Source organism: Ursus maritimus, unplaced genomic scaffold (assembly GCF_017311325.1).
Source record: "Ursus maritimus isolate PB19 unplaced genomic scaffold, ASM1731132v1 scaffold_20, whole genome shotgun sequence".
Lineage (NCBI taxonomy): Eukaryota > Metazoa > Chordata > Mammalia > Carnivora > Ursidae > Ursus > Ursus maritimus.
The window spans coordinates 24,316,936-24,334,507 of NW_024424453.1; the positions used below are offsets into that span (position 1 = coordinate 24,316,936).

At 36.7% G+C, this 17,572-nt stretch overlaps 1 protein-coding gene across 10 annotated transcripts in view; it reads left to right on the top strand.

Moving 5' to 3' along the window:
• CEP70 (centrosomal protein 70) overlaps window positions 1-16,645 on the top strand; it is a 78,720-nt gene extending 62,075 nt beyond the window's left edge. For 7 of the 10 annotated variants that reach the window (XM_008708002.2, XM_008708029.2, XM_040636762.1 and 4 more), the window contains 7 exons: window positions 2,885-2,990; window positions 5,759-5,929; window positions 11,034-11,180; window positions 11,353-11,572; window positions 11,683-11,797; window positions 13,125-13,204; window positions 15,231-15,888. In XM_008708002.2, the coding sequence (XP_008706224.1) occupies window positions 2,885-2,990; window positions 5,759-5,929; window positions 11,034-11,180; window positions 11,353-11,572; window positions 11,683-11,797; window positions 13,125-13,204; window positions 15,231-15,358 (967 nt within the window). In that variant the 3' untranslated portion in view covers window positions 15,359-15,888. The other 3 variants (XM_040636766.1, XM_040636767.1, XM_040636765.1) reach the window with 3 other exon arrangements.
• Window positions 16,646-17,572: the final 927 nt, after the last annotated feature.

The following is a 17,572-nucleotide window of genomic DNA, read 5'->3' on the forward strand; positions in this document are numbered from 1 at the left end:
ATGGGTTGAGTTAATTTAATATGCTTATGAGGTATTGAAACTTGCCAAAGTACGAATCTCTTTGGTTCCTTTTAAAGTACAGAATGTGAGCAATTTAGGTGTCATGGTGAGGAGGAAGTTCAGTCCAGATTGAGGGCCACAGCTGGCTGAAAAGATTTTAAAAGTTTCTTTCTTCCTGTGAAGATGTGCATAAAATCCTCCCTAATGGCCTCCTGACCTTGTTTTAAGAGACTCTTGGCTAAGCTTGCTTGCTGCATTTTTAAATCTTCTCTTACAATGTAAAGTGTTTAAAAGACTTCTTCATAGAGAATGTTACCAATAAATACAATTGCCGTCATCACCAGGTTCCTAATATAAGTTGATTATTGTCATTATTAAATGAGGGGATGTCTTTATTCATCTAGTTAATTGAATCACATATCATTTCCCTGAGTGACTGTAACTAGTACATACAATTATTGTATTTAGGTTACTATATTGACAGCTAAAATGTTATATATCCATAGTGTAATATTTATTAATTAGACTTGCAAACAGTTCATTGACAAGTTAACCTTTCACTCAGGTGAAAATGTTTAACATTTAAATTCAGATATATCAGTTTACTTATATTCCCGTTAGGGAGCATATTGGTTTTTCTATGTCCTATTTGTATTCCAGATAATATGCTCCTGGCACTCCCTTCAGCAAAACTGTTAAGTATATGAATTTGGTAACTAGATTGGAAGTCAGGTGGAAAATGGATTGTAAGGGGTGCCTGGGTAGCTCAGTCGGTTAAGCAATTGCCTTTGGCTCAGGTCATGATCCCAGGATTCTGGGATCAAGCCCCACGTCAGGCTCCCCGTTCAGTGGGGACCCTGCTTCTCAGAACCTCTCCATCTGCAGCAGCTCCCTTTGCTTGTGCTCCCTCTCGCACGTGTGTGTGCTCGCACACAGTCTCTCTCTGTCAAATAAATAAATAAAATCTTAAAAAAAAAAAAAGGAAAATGGATTGTGAGGTCTTTATATCTACTGGATGAAGGAGACTGACTTTTTACTAGAACTAATTCCACTTATTAATTTGTTTTTGTCATATACTCATCAGGGACCAGAGAAAAGCAGTTGCTTGAAGATCAAAGGTAATACCTATGGCTGGAGTAGATAATTGTAGGGTAATAGTAAGAGATGAGGTAAGAAAGGACTCAGGAGGAATATTGGGTAACAACTGGTGGCATTGAGCTGTTCAAACGCTGACCTAGGGAGATAAGATTTAGTTCACAGAGCAGTGGGAAGCCATTGATTGTTTGGTTTTTTGAAGATTTATGTATTTGAGAGAGACAGACAGAGGACAAGCAGAGAGGGGAGGGGCAGAGGGAGAGAAGCAGTCTCCCTGCTGAGTGCAGAGCCCATGTGGAGCTCAATCTCAAGACTCTTAGACCAAGACCTGAGCCAAACTGACGCTTAACCAACTGAGCCACCCAGGTCCCCCACCATTGATTTGTTTTTTAGCAGGCAAATGACATGATGGAACATTGCTGCTTTTTTTTTTTTTTTTTTAAACAACGTGTGTGGAGCTGAACTCAGGGCTTGAATTCACAACCCCGAGATCAAGACCTGAGCTGAGATCAAGAGTCTGACGCTTAACTGACTGAGCTACCCAAGAGCCTTGGAATATTGCTGTTCTGTTTTAAGAAACAGCAGGTCAAGCTCATTAATGAGTCATAGAATGGGTTTAATGGGTCAGGGTTCTGCAGGAAACTGATAGGCATACTCAAATTTAATGTGGTTAATTTGAAGTGGGTTTTAATAAGAGACTACTTTTTTCCAAAGGCATGGTGGGTGGGAGGAGAATGTTTAGTACAGCCTGACTTAAGAGAGATATTGGCAAAGGGAAAGGGTTTGCTACTAGGTGGATAATACTCATACATAGGTTTCTAGGCAAAGAAACGTCCTCAGATTTCTGGTAGCCACCTGGAACCGTGGTCTCTTGGGTTTCCATGCTCTCTTGACTAGCCCAGGCATCACTGTTGTTTGTTCTTTGGTAGAAATGTAGTATGAAAAAGGAAGGACCATATTATTTGCTGCTACAGTGCCCAAACAAATTGCCCTGACCATTGCTTCTTGCTCCCTTTACCTATAGCCTCCAATCTCAGAGTACCTTGGAAGTTACTTTCATTGTTTGCTGTAGTTCTTTCTTATTCTACTTTTTGCAAGTGTTGGGGAGTGGTTAGAACTTTCTTCTTCAGGGGCGCCTGGGTGGCTCAGTCGTTAAGCGTCTGCCTTCAGCTCAGGGCCTGATCCCAGTGTCCTGGCATCGAGCCCCACATCGGGCTCCTCCGCTGGGAGCCTGCTTCTTCCTCTCCCACTCCCTCTGCTTGTGTTCCCTCTCTCGCTGGCTGTCTCTCTCTCTGTCAAATAGATAAATAAAATCTTAAAAAAAAAAAAAAAGAACTTTCTTCAGTCTGATCCCTTTTGTTTTCAGAAATTTCTTCTAATTTGTGGTCTATTGAGGGGACATTCTTATTTTCCAGTGACAATATGACTTAAAAAATTGAATTGAAAAAATTTGTGTGTGTGTGCACATATATGTAAAGTGACATAAAGCTGTGGGAGGGTTAGGGGCACCTGGGTGCCTCAGTCAGTTGAGTGTCGGACTTGATTTCAGCTTGGGTCATGATCTTGGGGTCATAGGATCAAGTTCTGTGTCGGCTCTGCCCTCATCGGGGAAGTCTGCTTGAGATTCTCTCTACTTCCTCTCCTTCTGCCCATTCTCCCCCGCCCCAATAATAAATCTTTTAAAAAATTAAAGATTTTAGAGGGTAGCTAAATCGTTGACTCAGTTTATCTTAATCCAATGTCTAGGAAAGTATTTAATATTATCTTGATTTATTTTTTTCCCCTTTAGATTACGGGATCTTATCAGTCAAAAAAAGGCAGAGGACCTAGAGAAACCAGATGAACACAGCAAAGACAACCAGCAGCAGGCCCTTATTGACCAGAGATACTTTCAGGTATTGAACAGCTGGCGAAAAGACTGGTTATTTGTAGTGAACCTTGGTTTCTTTCTTTCTTTGTTTTTTTTTGTTTTTGTTTTTTTTTACTTTTTATTTGAATTCCAGTTGGTTAACGTACAGTGTAATATTAGTTTCAGGTGTACAATATAGTGGTTCAACACTTCCAACATCCAGTGCTCATCACAATAAGTACACTCCTTCATCCCCACCACCTATTTCACCCATCCCCCCCCCCACCTCCCTTCTGGTAACCATCAGTTTGTTCTCTGTAGCTTTTTTCCCTTTTTTGTTTTGTTTTCTTTTTCTTTAATTTTTAAAACTTTTTACATTTTTAAGTAATCTCTGCTTGCAACCCTGAGATCAAGAGTCACATGCTCCATTGACTGAGCCAGCCAGGCGCCCCTGTTTTGTTTCTCAAATTCCACATATGACTGAAATCATGTGGTGTTTGTCTTTCTCTGACTTATTTCATTTAGCATAATACTTTCTAGCTCCATTCGTGTCCTTGCAAATGGCAAAATTTCATTCTTTTTTATGGTTAATATTCCATTGTGTGTTATATGTGTGTATGTGTATAGACACATATGTATATGTGTATATACATACACATATATGTATGTATACATGTATATACATATGTATACACACATACCACATCTTCTTTATCCATTCATCAATTGATGGACACATAGGCTATTTCCATAACTTTGTTATTGTAAATACTGCTATAAACATCAGGGTGCATGTATCCCTTTGAGTTAGTATTTTTGTGTTCTTTGGGTAAATACCTAGTAGTGCAATCATTGGATTCTAGGGTAGTTCTATTTTTAACTTCTTGGGGGGAATCTCCATACTGTTTTCCAGAGTGGCTGTACCAGTTTGCATTCCCACCAACAGTGCAAGAAGGTTTCTTTTTCTCCACATCCTCGCCTACACCTTTTGTTTCTTATGTTGTTGATTTTAGCCATTCTGACAGGTGTGAGGTGATATCTCGTTGTAGTTTTGATTTTTATTTCCCTGATGTTAAGTGATGTTGAGCATCTTTTCAGGTGTATTTTAGCCATCTGTATGCCTTCTTCGGAAAAATGTCTGTTGATGTCTTCGGGCCCCTGCCCCCCCCGCCCCCCCGCCTTTTTTAAAAGAAAGGGCCACATGCAGGGCCTCGTTTGGATGTGGTCTAGAGTCTTGAAACTTGACTACCCTACATTCTCCTGCAAATGGACCTTGAGAGCTTGTTTGGAGGTTCTAGTAGGGGAATGCAGCTACTTGTATATCCTTGACTGAAAAACAGTTCTCCTCTACTGGGGAAGGTTGTCCTCTTTGACCCAACCTGCAGCTTCGGGGGGGTTTCACATGGAATGGTGAGGGAGGAAGGGGGATACTTGCCTAGCCAGCCAGATTAGCTGAATCAACCCTGGCGGTCAGTGGGGTGACAGATGTCACAGCCAGATTGCCCCCACATCCTGCCCATTTTTTAATTAGGTTGGTTTTTGGGTGTTGAGTTGTATAAGGTCTTTATATATTTTGGATAGGTCCCTTTATCAGATATGTCATTTGCAAATATCTTCTCCCATTCTTTAGGTTGCCCTTCAGTGTTGTTGATTGTTTCCTTCGCTGTGCAGAAGCTTTTTATTTTGATGTAGTCCCAATAGTTTATTTTTGCTTTTGTTTCCCTTGCCTCAGGTGACGTGTCTAGGAAGAAGTTGCTACAGCTAATGTCAAAGAAGTTACTGCCTGTGCTCTCTTCTAGGATTTTTATGGTTTCAGGTCTCACATTTAGGTCTTTAATCCATTTTGAATTTATTTTTGTGTATGGTGTAAAAAAGTGGTCCAGTTTCATTCTTTTGCATGTTGCTGTTCAGTTTTCCCTGAAAAGAGACCTTTTTTTCCTATTGGATATTCTTTTCTTCTTCATTGAAGATTAATTGACTGTATAATTATGGGTTCATTTCTGAGTTTTCTATTCTGTTTTATTGATTTAGATGTCTGTTTTTGTGCCAGTACCATTCTGTTTTGATTACTGTAGCTTTGTAATCTTAACTTGAAGTCCAGAATTGTGATGCCTCCAGTTTTGTGTTTCTTTTTCAAGGTTGCTTTGGCTATTCAGAGTCTTTTGTGGTTCCATACAAATTTTAGGATTATTTGTTATAGCACTCCGAAAAATGCTTTTCATTGCATTGCATTGATAGGGATTGCATTAAATGCATAGATTGCTTTGGGTAGTATAGACATTTTAACAGTATTTGTTCTTCCAATCCATGAGTATAGAATGTCTTTCTATTTCTGTCATCTTCAGTTTCTTTCTTCAGTATTTTACAGTTCTTTGAACATTTCCAACATTTGAACTTTAACTGAAGTTATGAAACAACAGGAAATGCCCCCTTTTAACACCTGATTTAGCTTAAATATGAGGAGATAGAGAAATGTGAGACGCTAGCTAAGGGTGTATTGATGATTTTTTTTCCCCCTGTGTGGATTATAATAGATATTCATAATCTACTTTGAAGTCCAAATCATTTGAAAATGTATTTTAGCTTTTCTTTGAAGTCTCTGGTTTTCATTAGAACTTACATGTTTAATTCTGTTGATAAAACTGCTGTATTTCCAAAACATTAAAAGTGTCAGTCCTATTAAAGAACCTCTTAATGCAAAAAATTAATTCTGAAAATGATCATACATTGACATTTTAATGCACTGCCTTAACCTAAAGCACTTTGATAAGACTATGATAAACATTTCAACTTAAAAACATTTTTTTTTTTAAGGTTCTAAATAGCATCAATTCAATTGTTCACAATCCAAGAGCTCCAGTAATAATTTATAAACAGAGCAAAGGGGGAGCCCAACATTTTAATAAAGATCTTGTTCAGGATTGTGGATTTGAGCATCTTATTCCTATAATAGAAATGTGGGCAGACCAACTGACTTCCCTAAAGGTAAGGGGTTGAATATTTTTTACATGCTTTGAAAATCTATTGGAGTCTCTGGGCTTTATTAATAGGACTAGGCTTCATTTTTTGTTTGTTTTAGCTGTAAAGCTTAGCTTATTTAAAACTTGGAACTTGCTATTTACCATATCAGTTTTAAGTACTACCTATCTGATGTTGTCATTATATAAGCTTTACCCCCTCTAAAGTTCTACTAAAGACTTTTTTAGGCCTGTTGCCATGTTGAAAATCTGTAGTGGATCTGTTTTGCACTTCTGGGTCCTTCCCTGTTCTACCTTCATCTTCCTCATCCATGCTACAGATTTTCATGGCCCTTACTCCCCTTAAGATGTAATGTTTTATCCTTCATTCCATTTTAATTGGGGTTTTTTTTCTTCCTCTTTATATTTTAGATCATTTTCCTTCTTTCAAAACTGTCCAGATCTGCCTATTCTGTAGAACAGTTAATAGTTCAGTAGCAGCCAGTACTACTTTTACCTATTCTATTTATCCATGGAAGATAAAAATTTCTTCACTTTCTAGTTATTATGCATTCTTTATCATGTATTTTCAGGTTTTTCAGTTTTTTCTCGAGTAGTTCACTGAAAGGTGAATTGCTAAAGTCATTAATAGTTTCTGTTTCCTTTAATCTTTAGATTTTTCTTTCTTTTTTTTTCTTTTTTAGAGGGAGGGGAGGGGCAAAAGGAGAGGGAGAGTGAGAATCATAAGCAGGCTCCGTGGAGGCATGGAGCCTGACACAGGGCTAGATCCCACCACCCTGGGATCATGACCTGAGCTGAAATCAAGAGTCAGACACTTAACCGACTGAGCCACCCAGGCACCCCGATCTTTAGATTTTTCAGTAACTAAAATATATAGCACTACCACTGTTCATGAAGATGCGATTCAGTAACGGTATTTGCCAACAGAAGCCTTATTGCATGAAGTATAAATGATACAGAAGATACATGTAAGAATGTATAACCTTTATGAGTTTCACCTTTTTTTAATTCTCTGATATATCCCAAGGAACCTCCTGATACATAATGAGTGCTTAATATTTGTCAAAAGAGTGAAGCAGAATAACAAATTCCAAGACAACAAAATGAAGATGATGACACTGAATTTAAAAAATTAATGAAAACGGGCGCCTGGGTGGCGCAGTCGTTAAAGCGTCTGCCTTCGGCTCAGGGCGTGATCCCGGCGTTCCGGGATCGAGTCCCACATCGGGCTCCTCTGCTGGGAGCCTGCTTCTTCCTCTCTCACTCGCCTGCTCTGTTCCCTGTCTTGCTGGCTGTCTCTCTGTCACATAAATAAATAAAATCTAAAAAAAAAAAAAAAAAAAAATTTAAAAAATTAATGAAAACATACCTGTAACTGATGAAAGAATCTTCACATTCAGCCTAATTTCTCCTTCCCTTTTTATATAGGAATCAGATACAGCTATAAAATAGAAAACGTTTTAATTGAGTGATAGTGTTAGATTAATATACCTATCTTATAGACCTAAGTCTCCAGTTTATATCTTAACAGAGGGTAAATAATTAGTGGTTAATTATGTAAAACCAGTCACTGCTTGTCAGGGGGTTTTCCCAGTAGGAGGAAATAGTGCTAACACCACTTTAAAAAGATTTATTTATTTATTTTAGAATGAGCAAGTGAGCAAGTTGGGGGAGGGGCAGAGGAAGAGAATCCCCAAGCAGACTTCTTGCTGAGCAGGGAGCCCAATGTGGGGCTTGATCCCATGACCCATCAGATCATGACCTGAGCCAAAACCAAGAGCTAGACATCTAACTGACTGAGCCACCCAGGTGCCCCATTGTGCTAACCCCACTTCAATTCCTCTCAAGGAAGAGGGGCTAGAACATGCCCAGCCTTCCTAAGAGAAGGTAAAAGACTAGAAGAGAAAGGAGACAAAAGGAAGAATCAAATAAGTGGATAGTTACTGATGATTTACTATGTTTAAGGCACTGGGGAGGTAATCAGAAAAGGTGAACATGGGGCACCTGGGTGGCTCAGTCAGTTAAGCATCCAGCTCCTGGTTTGGCTCAGGTCATGATCTTGCAGTTGTTGGATCAAGCCCCTCATTGGGCTCTGCACTCAGCATGGAGTCTACTTCACATTCTCCCTCTCTCTCTGCTTCTTCCCCTGCTCATGCTCTCTTTCTCTCAAATAAATTAAATCTTTTTAAAAAATGAACACAAGATTCAGACTAATTGGAGAGAAAACCGGGGCGCCTGGGTGGCACAGCCGTTAAGCTTCTGCCTTCGGCTCAGGGCCTGATCCCGGCGTTATGGGATAGAGCCCCACATCAGGCTCCTCCGCTATGAGCCTGCTTCTTCCTCTCCCACTCCCCCTGCTTGTGTTCCCTCTCTCGCTGGCTGTCTCTATCTCTGTCGAATAAATAAATAAAATCTTTAAAAAAAAATTGGAGAGAAAACTTACTAAAAAAAAAGAAATAAAATTTAACCATTCAGGATATCATTCGAGGAAATGAATGCCATAAAAACAGCACATGAAAGGAGGCACGTGGGTGGCTCAGTTGGTTGGTTAAACATCTGCCTTCAGCTCAGGTCATGGTCCCAGAATGTTGGGATTAAGCCCTGCATCAGGCTCCCTGCTCAGCGGGAAGCCTGCTTCTCCCTCTCCTTTGCTCCTCCCTCTGCTTGCGCTCTCTTGCTCTTTCTCAAATAAATAAATAAAATCTTAAAAGCAAAAAAACAGCCCGTGATGAAGTGCCAAGTGAATGAGGTAGATGACTTGCACTCCAGATTCTGAAGGAAGAAGAACCCCCAAGAAAAGCTTTACAGTGGTGGTGAGTTCTTGCTTCTGTATAGTTTTTCCAGTAGAAGGAGACAAGGAGAGAACACTTTGTAATCAGAATATTCTGAGGATCGCTGAGAGGAATTTAGTGGCTCTGCCACTGAAGTAACTCATGGATTTTAGGCAGTGCTTTAGATATTTATTACTGAAGAATCAGAATCCAAATTGAGAAACTACGTAAGTTTTTTGTGGCCTTATATGAAAGGTTTTCTATATTGTAGTAGCCTTTAAGGTTGGGACAACCATCTTCCTAGATTAGTTTTTTTTTCTCAGGTTAGATTTGGCTTAAAAGAGTAGGATGTTGGAAAGGCATGAAGGAGCTGTCTGCTTTCTTCCTCTCTTCCCGCCCACCTTTCTGGGAAAGTTCAGCTAGATACTGTTGCTTTCCCAACCGTGTATGCTGTTGTGCCTCGTGGCTTTCTCATTCCCCAGTGCTCCAGAGGCCTGCTGTAGAGACAGGACATTGGTTGTACCTCTACATCCCCACACCTGAGCAATGTGGAGAACGTAAGAGACCCTCCTTTAGATTTTTCAGGGCTTGATGGACAACCATCGTGTCACTGCCAAGTAGACCACGACAGCTCTTTATCTTAACTAATACTTTATTCCCAAGCAAAATTTGTATTTGGTGTGCTTTTTACTGAAGACCATTTCTTTATAATTGCACCTTGTTGATGGAGCATTGGTTAATGAAGGTATTTATGCTGCAACTTCCTACGACTTCTTCAAATTCTAGTGGCACTTATTGTTTAAAACATTCACTTGATACTGATGTGTTGCCTTGAATTGCTGAAATAGTAATTGCCTTCTTAACAAATGAGAGGTTACAGATATCAGTATGTGAGGTCTGGGCATTCACTGGAGAATGATAAATAAGTGGAAGACTAAAAGTGTTGGAAAAAGAATTTCCTGTACTTCTTTCTGTATTTTAGGGTTGCACTGTCTAATATAGTAATCACTAGCCACGTGTAGCTTTTGGTCACCTAAAATGTGCTAGTCTCAAATGAGATGTGCTGTAAGTTTAAAATACCTACCAGATTTAAAAGACTTAGTATAGAAAAAAAAATATTGATTATGTATTAAAATGATAATATTTGGATATAGTGGGTTAAACCAAATATATTATTAAAGTTAATGTTACCTGTTTCCTTTTACTTTAAGTGTGGCTACTCAACAATTTAAAATTACTTTGACTTACAGTGGTACTTTAATAGTGATGTAATGGGACAGATGGTGGCTATACATGTGATGAACATAGCATAATGTATAAACTTGTCAAATCACTAAGTCATGTATCTGAAACTAACGTAACATTGTGTTTCAACTATCCTATTAAATAAGTAAATAAAGTTACTCTGACTTATATTACATTTCTTTTGGACAGCAGTGTTCTAAAGGGCCAAGCACTGTGCCATGCACATAGATGCGCAGTAAATGTTTATCTGTTGAACAGTTTTAAACTTCCAGTAGCTTTGCCCGTTGTGCACAGCTTAAAATAAATTAGGAGAACCTGTCTAGTCCAAGAGAATTAAGTAGGCTGTCATGACGATTAATAGAATTAATTTAATTTAGAATCTTTTAAATTAATTATTTTTTCAAATTAAAACCTGCCTAGAAATAAATGCTGTAATGGATGAATATTGAAAACATTATCCTAAGTGAAGGAAAGCCAGTCACAAAAGGCAACTTATTATATAATTCCACTTTATGTGAAATGCCCAGAATAGGCAAATCCGTAGAAACAGAAAGTAGGTTAGTAGTGACCCAGGTGCTGGGGATAGGAAAGAATGGGGAATGGCAGCAAATGGGTATGGGATTTCTTTTTGTGGTGATGAAAATATTCTGAAATTAGATAATGGTGATGGTTGTACATCTCTGTAAACTGATTAAAATTACTGAATTGAACACTTATAGAGAATGAATTTTATGTGAATTATATGTCAATAAATCTGTTACAAAATTATTCAAGACCAAAATATAAAGGATAAGCTTATTTTTTATCCATCAATAGTTCAAAAATACTTAAATAACATATACTACTAACAAATAACATCATTACTTTAAATACCCAGATTTGAGATAGTCAATATATCATGTTTTTTGTAAGCCTTATATTTACCTGGAGAAAACACATTTAACAGACTTTTTCTAGACTGGCAATGGTATTTTTGAAAAAGTACTGATGATGGTTTATATATATTAAACCTGCCTGGATAATTATATTTTATTAGCATTGTTATGAAAACTTTTTTAAGGTCAATAATACCATGTTGTTTCTTTTGTTATAAAGGATTTGTATAAGTCCTTGAAGATACTATCTGCAGAACTGGTGCCTTGGCATAATTTAAAAAAGCAGGATGAAAATGAAGGTATCAGAATTGAAGATCTGTTGTTTATAGTAGATACCATGTTAGAAGAAGTTGAAAATAAGGAAAAGGTAATGCTTAATACTTATGTAAATGTTGACATTTTAATGTAATCTTATCTTAAAAACTGATAGTGATAAAGATATTGATATTTGTTCTACTAATATTCTTTTTCTCTTTTAAAGTTTTAAAGTCTTGGGATTATTTTAACATGTGACCTGTTTCTCCCTCTCTTTTGGACAGGACAGCAATATGCCAAACTTAAAAACTTTGCAAGCTATTGTTTCTCACTTCCAAAAGTTATTTGATGTGCCTTCTTTAAATGGAGTCTATCCTCGAATGAATGAAGTTTATACTAGGCTTGGAGAAATGAACAATGCTGTGAGAAACCTCCAAGAACTCTTAGAATTAGGTGATGACTCTGTCCTTTCTGGCCCCCGTTTAATTCCTAATAAATCAACAAGTAGGTTAAAAAATTGAAAAGTAAAAAAATTAAGGATAACTAAAGCATAAAATATTCGATTTAATAATGATGAAATTGTCTTTTAAAATATCGTTTTATTTCTCTTTCAGATAGTTCATCCTCATTGTGTATGTTGGTGAACACAGTTGGAAAATTGTGTAGGCTGGTTAATGAGGATGTGAATGAACAGGTTATGCAGGTATTGGGACCTGAAGACCTCCAAAGGTATTTATTTTAAAAAGTATCTTCCACAATGCTTGGATTGGTGAAATTAAAGACTTTCAGAACTTCACAAGTTATTTACCTTTCCTGTTTGGGATAGCATCTTTTAAATAATTTGACAATCTAAAATAATCCACGAACCTTATTGATGGAGAGAATGCCAAGCATTTTCAAGATAAAAATAGATTATAGGGCCTGTAGGTTTACGTAGAGTGGCTCAGGACTCCAGCATTATTGCTATAAGCCTGTTTCCAGGGGAAATTATATATGGAGAAATTCACACCTTGTTTGCAACTTCATGTTAGTGTTCAGAATAGATAAACAAGTACCATTTTTAGTACACTACCATAGATCGCTTAGTAATTGCTAACAGTGTATTTATTATTTGATTAGAAGATGAATGTTGAGTTTTTTTTTAAAGCTAGTTCTCTCTAAAATAAAACCTGATTTTTTTTTTTAAATATGGAAACATAGCGATACTTAAAGCAACTCTTCCACCCCCCCCCCAATTATATACTGCAGCATATGGGAAGAGGAACACGTACATATACCACCTACTCCGTATATTCTGAGAGTTTTCTAGGAAGCTCTGACACTTGAGTTTTCCAATACTTGATGCTTTTAAAAGAAACATATACCTCACTATTAGTCTTTTTCCTCTTCCCACATTTATACTGGTGATTGATACTTAATGTTTAATAGAATATGGGATATAAAAAGAACAATTTTTAGGGGCGCCTGGATGGCACAGCAGTTAAGCGTCTGCCTTCAGCTCAGGGCGTGATCCCGGCGTTGTGGGATCGAGCCCCACATCAGGCTCCTCTGCTAGGAGCCTGCTTCTTCCTCTCCCACTCCCCCTGTTTGTGGTCCCTCTCTCGCTGGCTGTCTCTATCTCTGTCAAATAAATAAATAAAATCTTAAAAAAATAACAAAACCCCCAAGTTTTAGAAAATGTTAAAAAGCGAGGTCTCTTAAAAATTCTCAAGCTAAATGGAAAGATTTCTACTTTAGGAAAGTTAAATTTGACTTTAGGAACACATGTTTACACTGATAATAAGAGATTTTTTTTTTTTTTTTTTTAGAAAAGTGGTATTAGATTGACTTTAGGAACACAAGTTTTCCCTGAAAAAAAAAAGATTTTTTTTTTTTTTTTTTAGAAAAGTGGTATTAGATGAAAAAAGACCTTAAAAAGGAAGGATTGCAGTAAATGATTATTAAATTTATATTGAAATTAGGAAATTTCTTTCCATTTTGAAAATGTTTTATTTCAATCAGATGTAAGAACCTTAAGCTGGAAATTCAGTGTAAACTGTGCATTTTTTTTTAAAAGCATTATCAACAAACTGGAAGAACATGAGGAATTTTTCCCAGCATTTCAGGCATTTACTAATGATCTACTTGAAATCTTAGGTAAGATCTTTGTTGTTGGTGGTTAAATTTCGAGTCTTAAGATGTCAGTGGTTTTGAGGAATGAGTGTTCCTTAGTCGCCGTATTAGTGATTTTACGTAGAGTGTTTTGGTAGAAAGTGTCTAAAAACCACTAGCAGTTCTGGAAATACACTCCTAACTTGTAATTAGAGTTGGTTGAGGTTGGTCTACAAAACAGAGAAGCACATATCCTTTAAAGAGCTAGGGGCTGCCTTTATTTTGAAACCATAAAATGAGAAATGGTATTACTCTGGCTAGGCCCAGTTTAACCCTGACTCTGGTATGGACTAATTAGAAATTTTTATAGAATTTATGATCTTGAAGGTGTTTAGTTAATTTTTTTTTTCCTTCTTTTTTTAAGATAGAACTTACCTACTGTGTTTTTTAAAATATACAAATTAAATTTCTTTCTCAGGTGATAAGAAGTAATGTAAAGTAAACATCTGTAGAAAGAAAGACAAATTTATAAATCTGTAGAAGGGAAAAGATGTATTCTTGGTCAGATTGAAGGTTTTGTTATTAGTATTATCTTTTAAAGGGGAAAAAAATGTAATTTGCTTAGGTATCATAGGCAAAATAGAGACCCAAGGCTCTTATTTTAAGTGTGATTATATATGGCTGTAAAAGTAATTTATCTTACTATTAAGAACACTCTAAGGTTTAAAGTATTTATTCACTGGTGAATTTTTTTTCTATATAATTTGAAAGACTTTTTTTTTTTTTTTTTAAATAATGCCTCCTTGACATAGGAAATTAAATTAGAAGAGGAGGGGTGCCTGGCTGGCTCAGTGGAAAGAGCCTGCAACTCTTGATCTTGGGGTCGTGAGTTCAAGCCCCACATTGGGCAGAGAGCTTACATAAAAAAAAATAATAAAATTAGAAGAGGAAATGAGGTTTAGTAGAAGATAAGGGAATGAGTAAATTAAAATTTGTTATGAATAAATGAAAAGACTAGGAATATCTAGCCTGGTAAACATAAAGGAAGTTTTGTGGCCAGTTTTATGTAGACTGTGGAAGCAAGGGAGACAGTGACTGAATGTGATTTAGGCATGCTCATATGTTTGAAGAGATCATAGCAAGGGAAAGTTAATTTGAAAGCTAAACTTAAGATGAGACATGAAATTGTAGAAATATGTTGCCTCATATCTCGAAGACCCTCGTTTCATAGAATAATATGATCTTACTTGCTTTGGGGTAGCAGTTTAAACAGGGAGGTTCTCATCATTAATAAACATTTTAATAGGTGTGCGGGTAGCACTTATTTTAGAATCCTTCTATAGAAACTTCCTCTCAGGTATTATGACACTCAGCTTGGTTCATGGGGGATCATTCACTTCAAGAAGCCATGTCTCCTTGCAGATGAACTCTGTATTTATGTCACAGTTGAAATTCTGGAATTATATATGACACTTAACATTGGGAAAGTTAAATCTGTTTGGCAAACATAACTATTTTTATTATTACTAGATGTCATTTTAAGCATCAGCTACAGAGTGTTGTACTGAATACCAGATGTGGAGAAGGACTTTTTCTCATATAAGTGGTGTGATTAGCTGAGAATATTCTCATATTAGCCAATATCCTTCTCTGCAAGGTTCATTTATGAGGCAGATATCTCATTTAGTGAGAAAACAGGTGTGATTTCAGAATGGGGTTTAGGGAATAACTTGATCTTATTATGATGCAAGGTGTGAATCAAATTCTCTGTTGGAGATTTGCTTATATTTTTTTCTGATACCTTGACACTTTGTAAGTGGATCTAGATAAGTATTCTGACTGAAGTCAGGGGCTTAATAGCATGGGCTATCCATTTAGGTTAAAGGAAAAGCAACCAAAATTCAGCTAAACATGGAGGAAGTGAGCATGTTTTATATAAAGGAAAATGAGTTTATAAACAGTGGCCTAGCAGAATAAGGTGGAAAAAAGTGGTAAGAATCTAGAGAACTTGCCACTGGGGCTTGTAGGGCTGGAGCCTAGATAATGAGAGAAAAGGACCTTGCTTCTCCAGGGTCCCGGAGCTTTCAGACAGTGAATTTAACAGGCTGGTTGGAAGAAGACAGAAAGAGAAATCAAATTCACAGGGAACCTGGCAGAGAAGAACCTGAACTAGTTGATCCAGTAAGCCGGACTAGTTAAGTAAGCTCTACAACACATTGCATCTGAAATTTGTACTTTGCCTCACACTTTTTATTAGATAGATATGTTTCATCTAATATCTAATGAGAAATTTTTCCAGTAGAATTAAGGAGAGGACTATGTTCCATGAGAAGAAATCATTAAGCGCTCAGACGGGGACCCAGAAAAGAGGCAGTTTTTACCTAGGATTTCACCGTGTGGGCTCACCCATGTAATTACATAGATTTAAAGCAGCAATAACATATCACAAATGTGGCCAGTAGGATCTCTTAATAAGAGCACACTGCTAGTGAGATTAATATGAGAGTCAGAGGATACTTAGGTATATGGTAGCTTTACACGCAGATGCCCTGTGAAGCATCTGTGTCTGAATCAGTGACACTCTTATCATCACCACTACAGAAAAATTTCATGTGCATGAAAGTGCTAGTGTTGTTGCTTTTGCGTTTGAGGTTTGCTTTGCTTAAAGATTCTCATTTCATCTGAACCTATCACTAGATAAAGCTCCTCTTTCCTTATTCTTGTTTTTCTTACAGAAATTGATGACTTGGATGCCATTGTACCTGCAGTAAAGAAATTAAAAATACTTTCATACTGAAAACAAATCATTTTTTACTGTGTAAATTGCATTCTTAACATTCTGAGTATTTTGTAGGATTGATCTTGCTTTGAGACAAGGGTTATAAATGTATTCATATTTACTCTCAGAATTCATCCCCTTCTTAGTATTGGGTCCTTCCCATCTATATTTTTATTAACTTTGAGCTTCTTAAATAGAAAACATTGTAAGCTAAAGTGGTAAGTTGACTTTAAGTCCTTTAAACATTTCTTAAGGAATTCTTCAGTGCTTGAAGTTTAAGACTTGTTTTAAACTATAGCATGTGAGTAAAACAGAAATTCTCAGAGGGGTTGCAAATAATAAAATGGTTGTATTTAAGTTGAGGGTTTAGTGACCTTTTTGATTCTGGGAACAAGGATTGCCGGTGGCTCTCTTGAATTCAGGCAATAAGAACTGATTGCTTTCTTGGCAAGGAAATGGCACATTCAATTAAGATATCCCTCATGGCGTTGCCTTTTCAAAGCAGGAGGAAGAAAAGGAAGAAGGAAAAAATGTTTTATCATTGTGTTAGGATAGAAAATGAATTATGACATAATATAGATGAGTAGATAGTAGTCTCATTTAAAAAAGTATCTTTCTGCAATCTTGATGTAATATACTTTTTATAAGGACATGAAATCTTAAATAAAGTTTTTGTGAAGAATTTCCAAATATAAGTGTCCTCAGTGACTTATTTATATTATGCACAAATAATCTTATTTTCTTACAAGGCTGAGCCTTGCTGTATTTTATTTTATATAAGAATACTTTTCTTGCTGCTTTCTGCTCATTCTCTGTTCTCAGTATTCAGTCTGAGTTTTTAAGGGACCAGTGTTACTGCACCCCCTCCCTCGCCATTCTTTTATAAGTAGCAGGCCTAGGCTCTTTCTAGATTTAAAATTCTTTGTTTTGTTAGGCTGCAGTACATTTCTAAACTGTAGCCCACAATTTGTGAAAGAATCTGTGTCTTTGAGGGTTAAGTAGACAAAGTAATTGGATATTCAATAATGTAAATACTCTGAGTTGATTAGATTACTCCAAGAAATTGCTGTGAGGCAGTTTGTAAATCTAACAGTATTTGAAAGGAAGAAATGTAATTTAAAATTTATGTTAATTTAAATTTTGTTAGCTAGTTTAAGAGCCTCTGGTTAGCTCTTAGTTTAAAACAGGTTTTCAAACTCTTCCTCAGAGGCCTCAGAGTTTTTTTGGAGGGTCACTGAGTGGGACAGTGCCACTAGGTGGAAGAACTGCAGACTCTCTCTGTCAGCTCTACTTATACCCAGTTTTAATTATTTAAAATATAAGTAAAGTACTGCAATTATCGTTTAGCTCCTTTTTAAAACATTTTAATATATAATTGACTAATAAGCTGTACATAAAGTATACAATTTGATAAGTTCTGATGCACACACATATATATACCCATGAAACCATCACCACAATCAAAATACTAAACATACCTCATCTCTCCAAAAGTTATCTCTTTGCCCTTGGTAATCCTACCCAGCCCCCTCCTATCCCCTAAGCAACAATTGATCTGCTCTAGGTCACTATAGACTTATTTGCATTTTATGAGATTTCATGTAAATAGAATCAAACAATTTATTTTAAAAAGT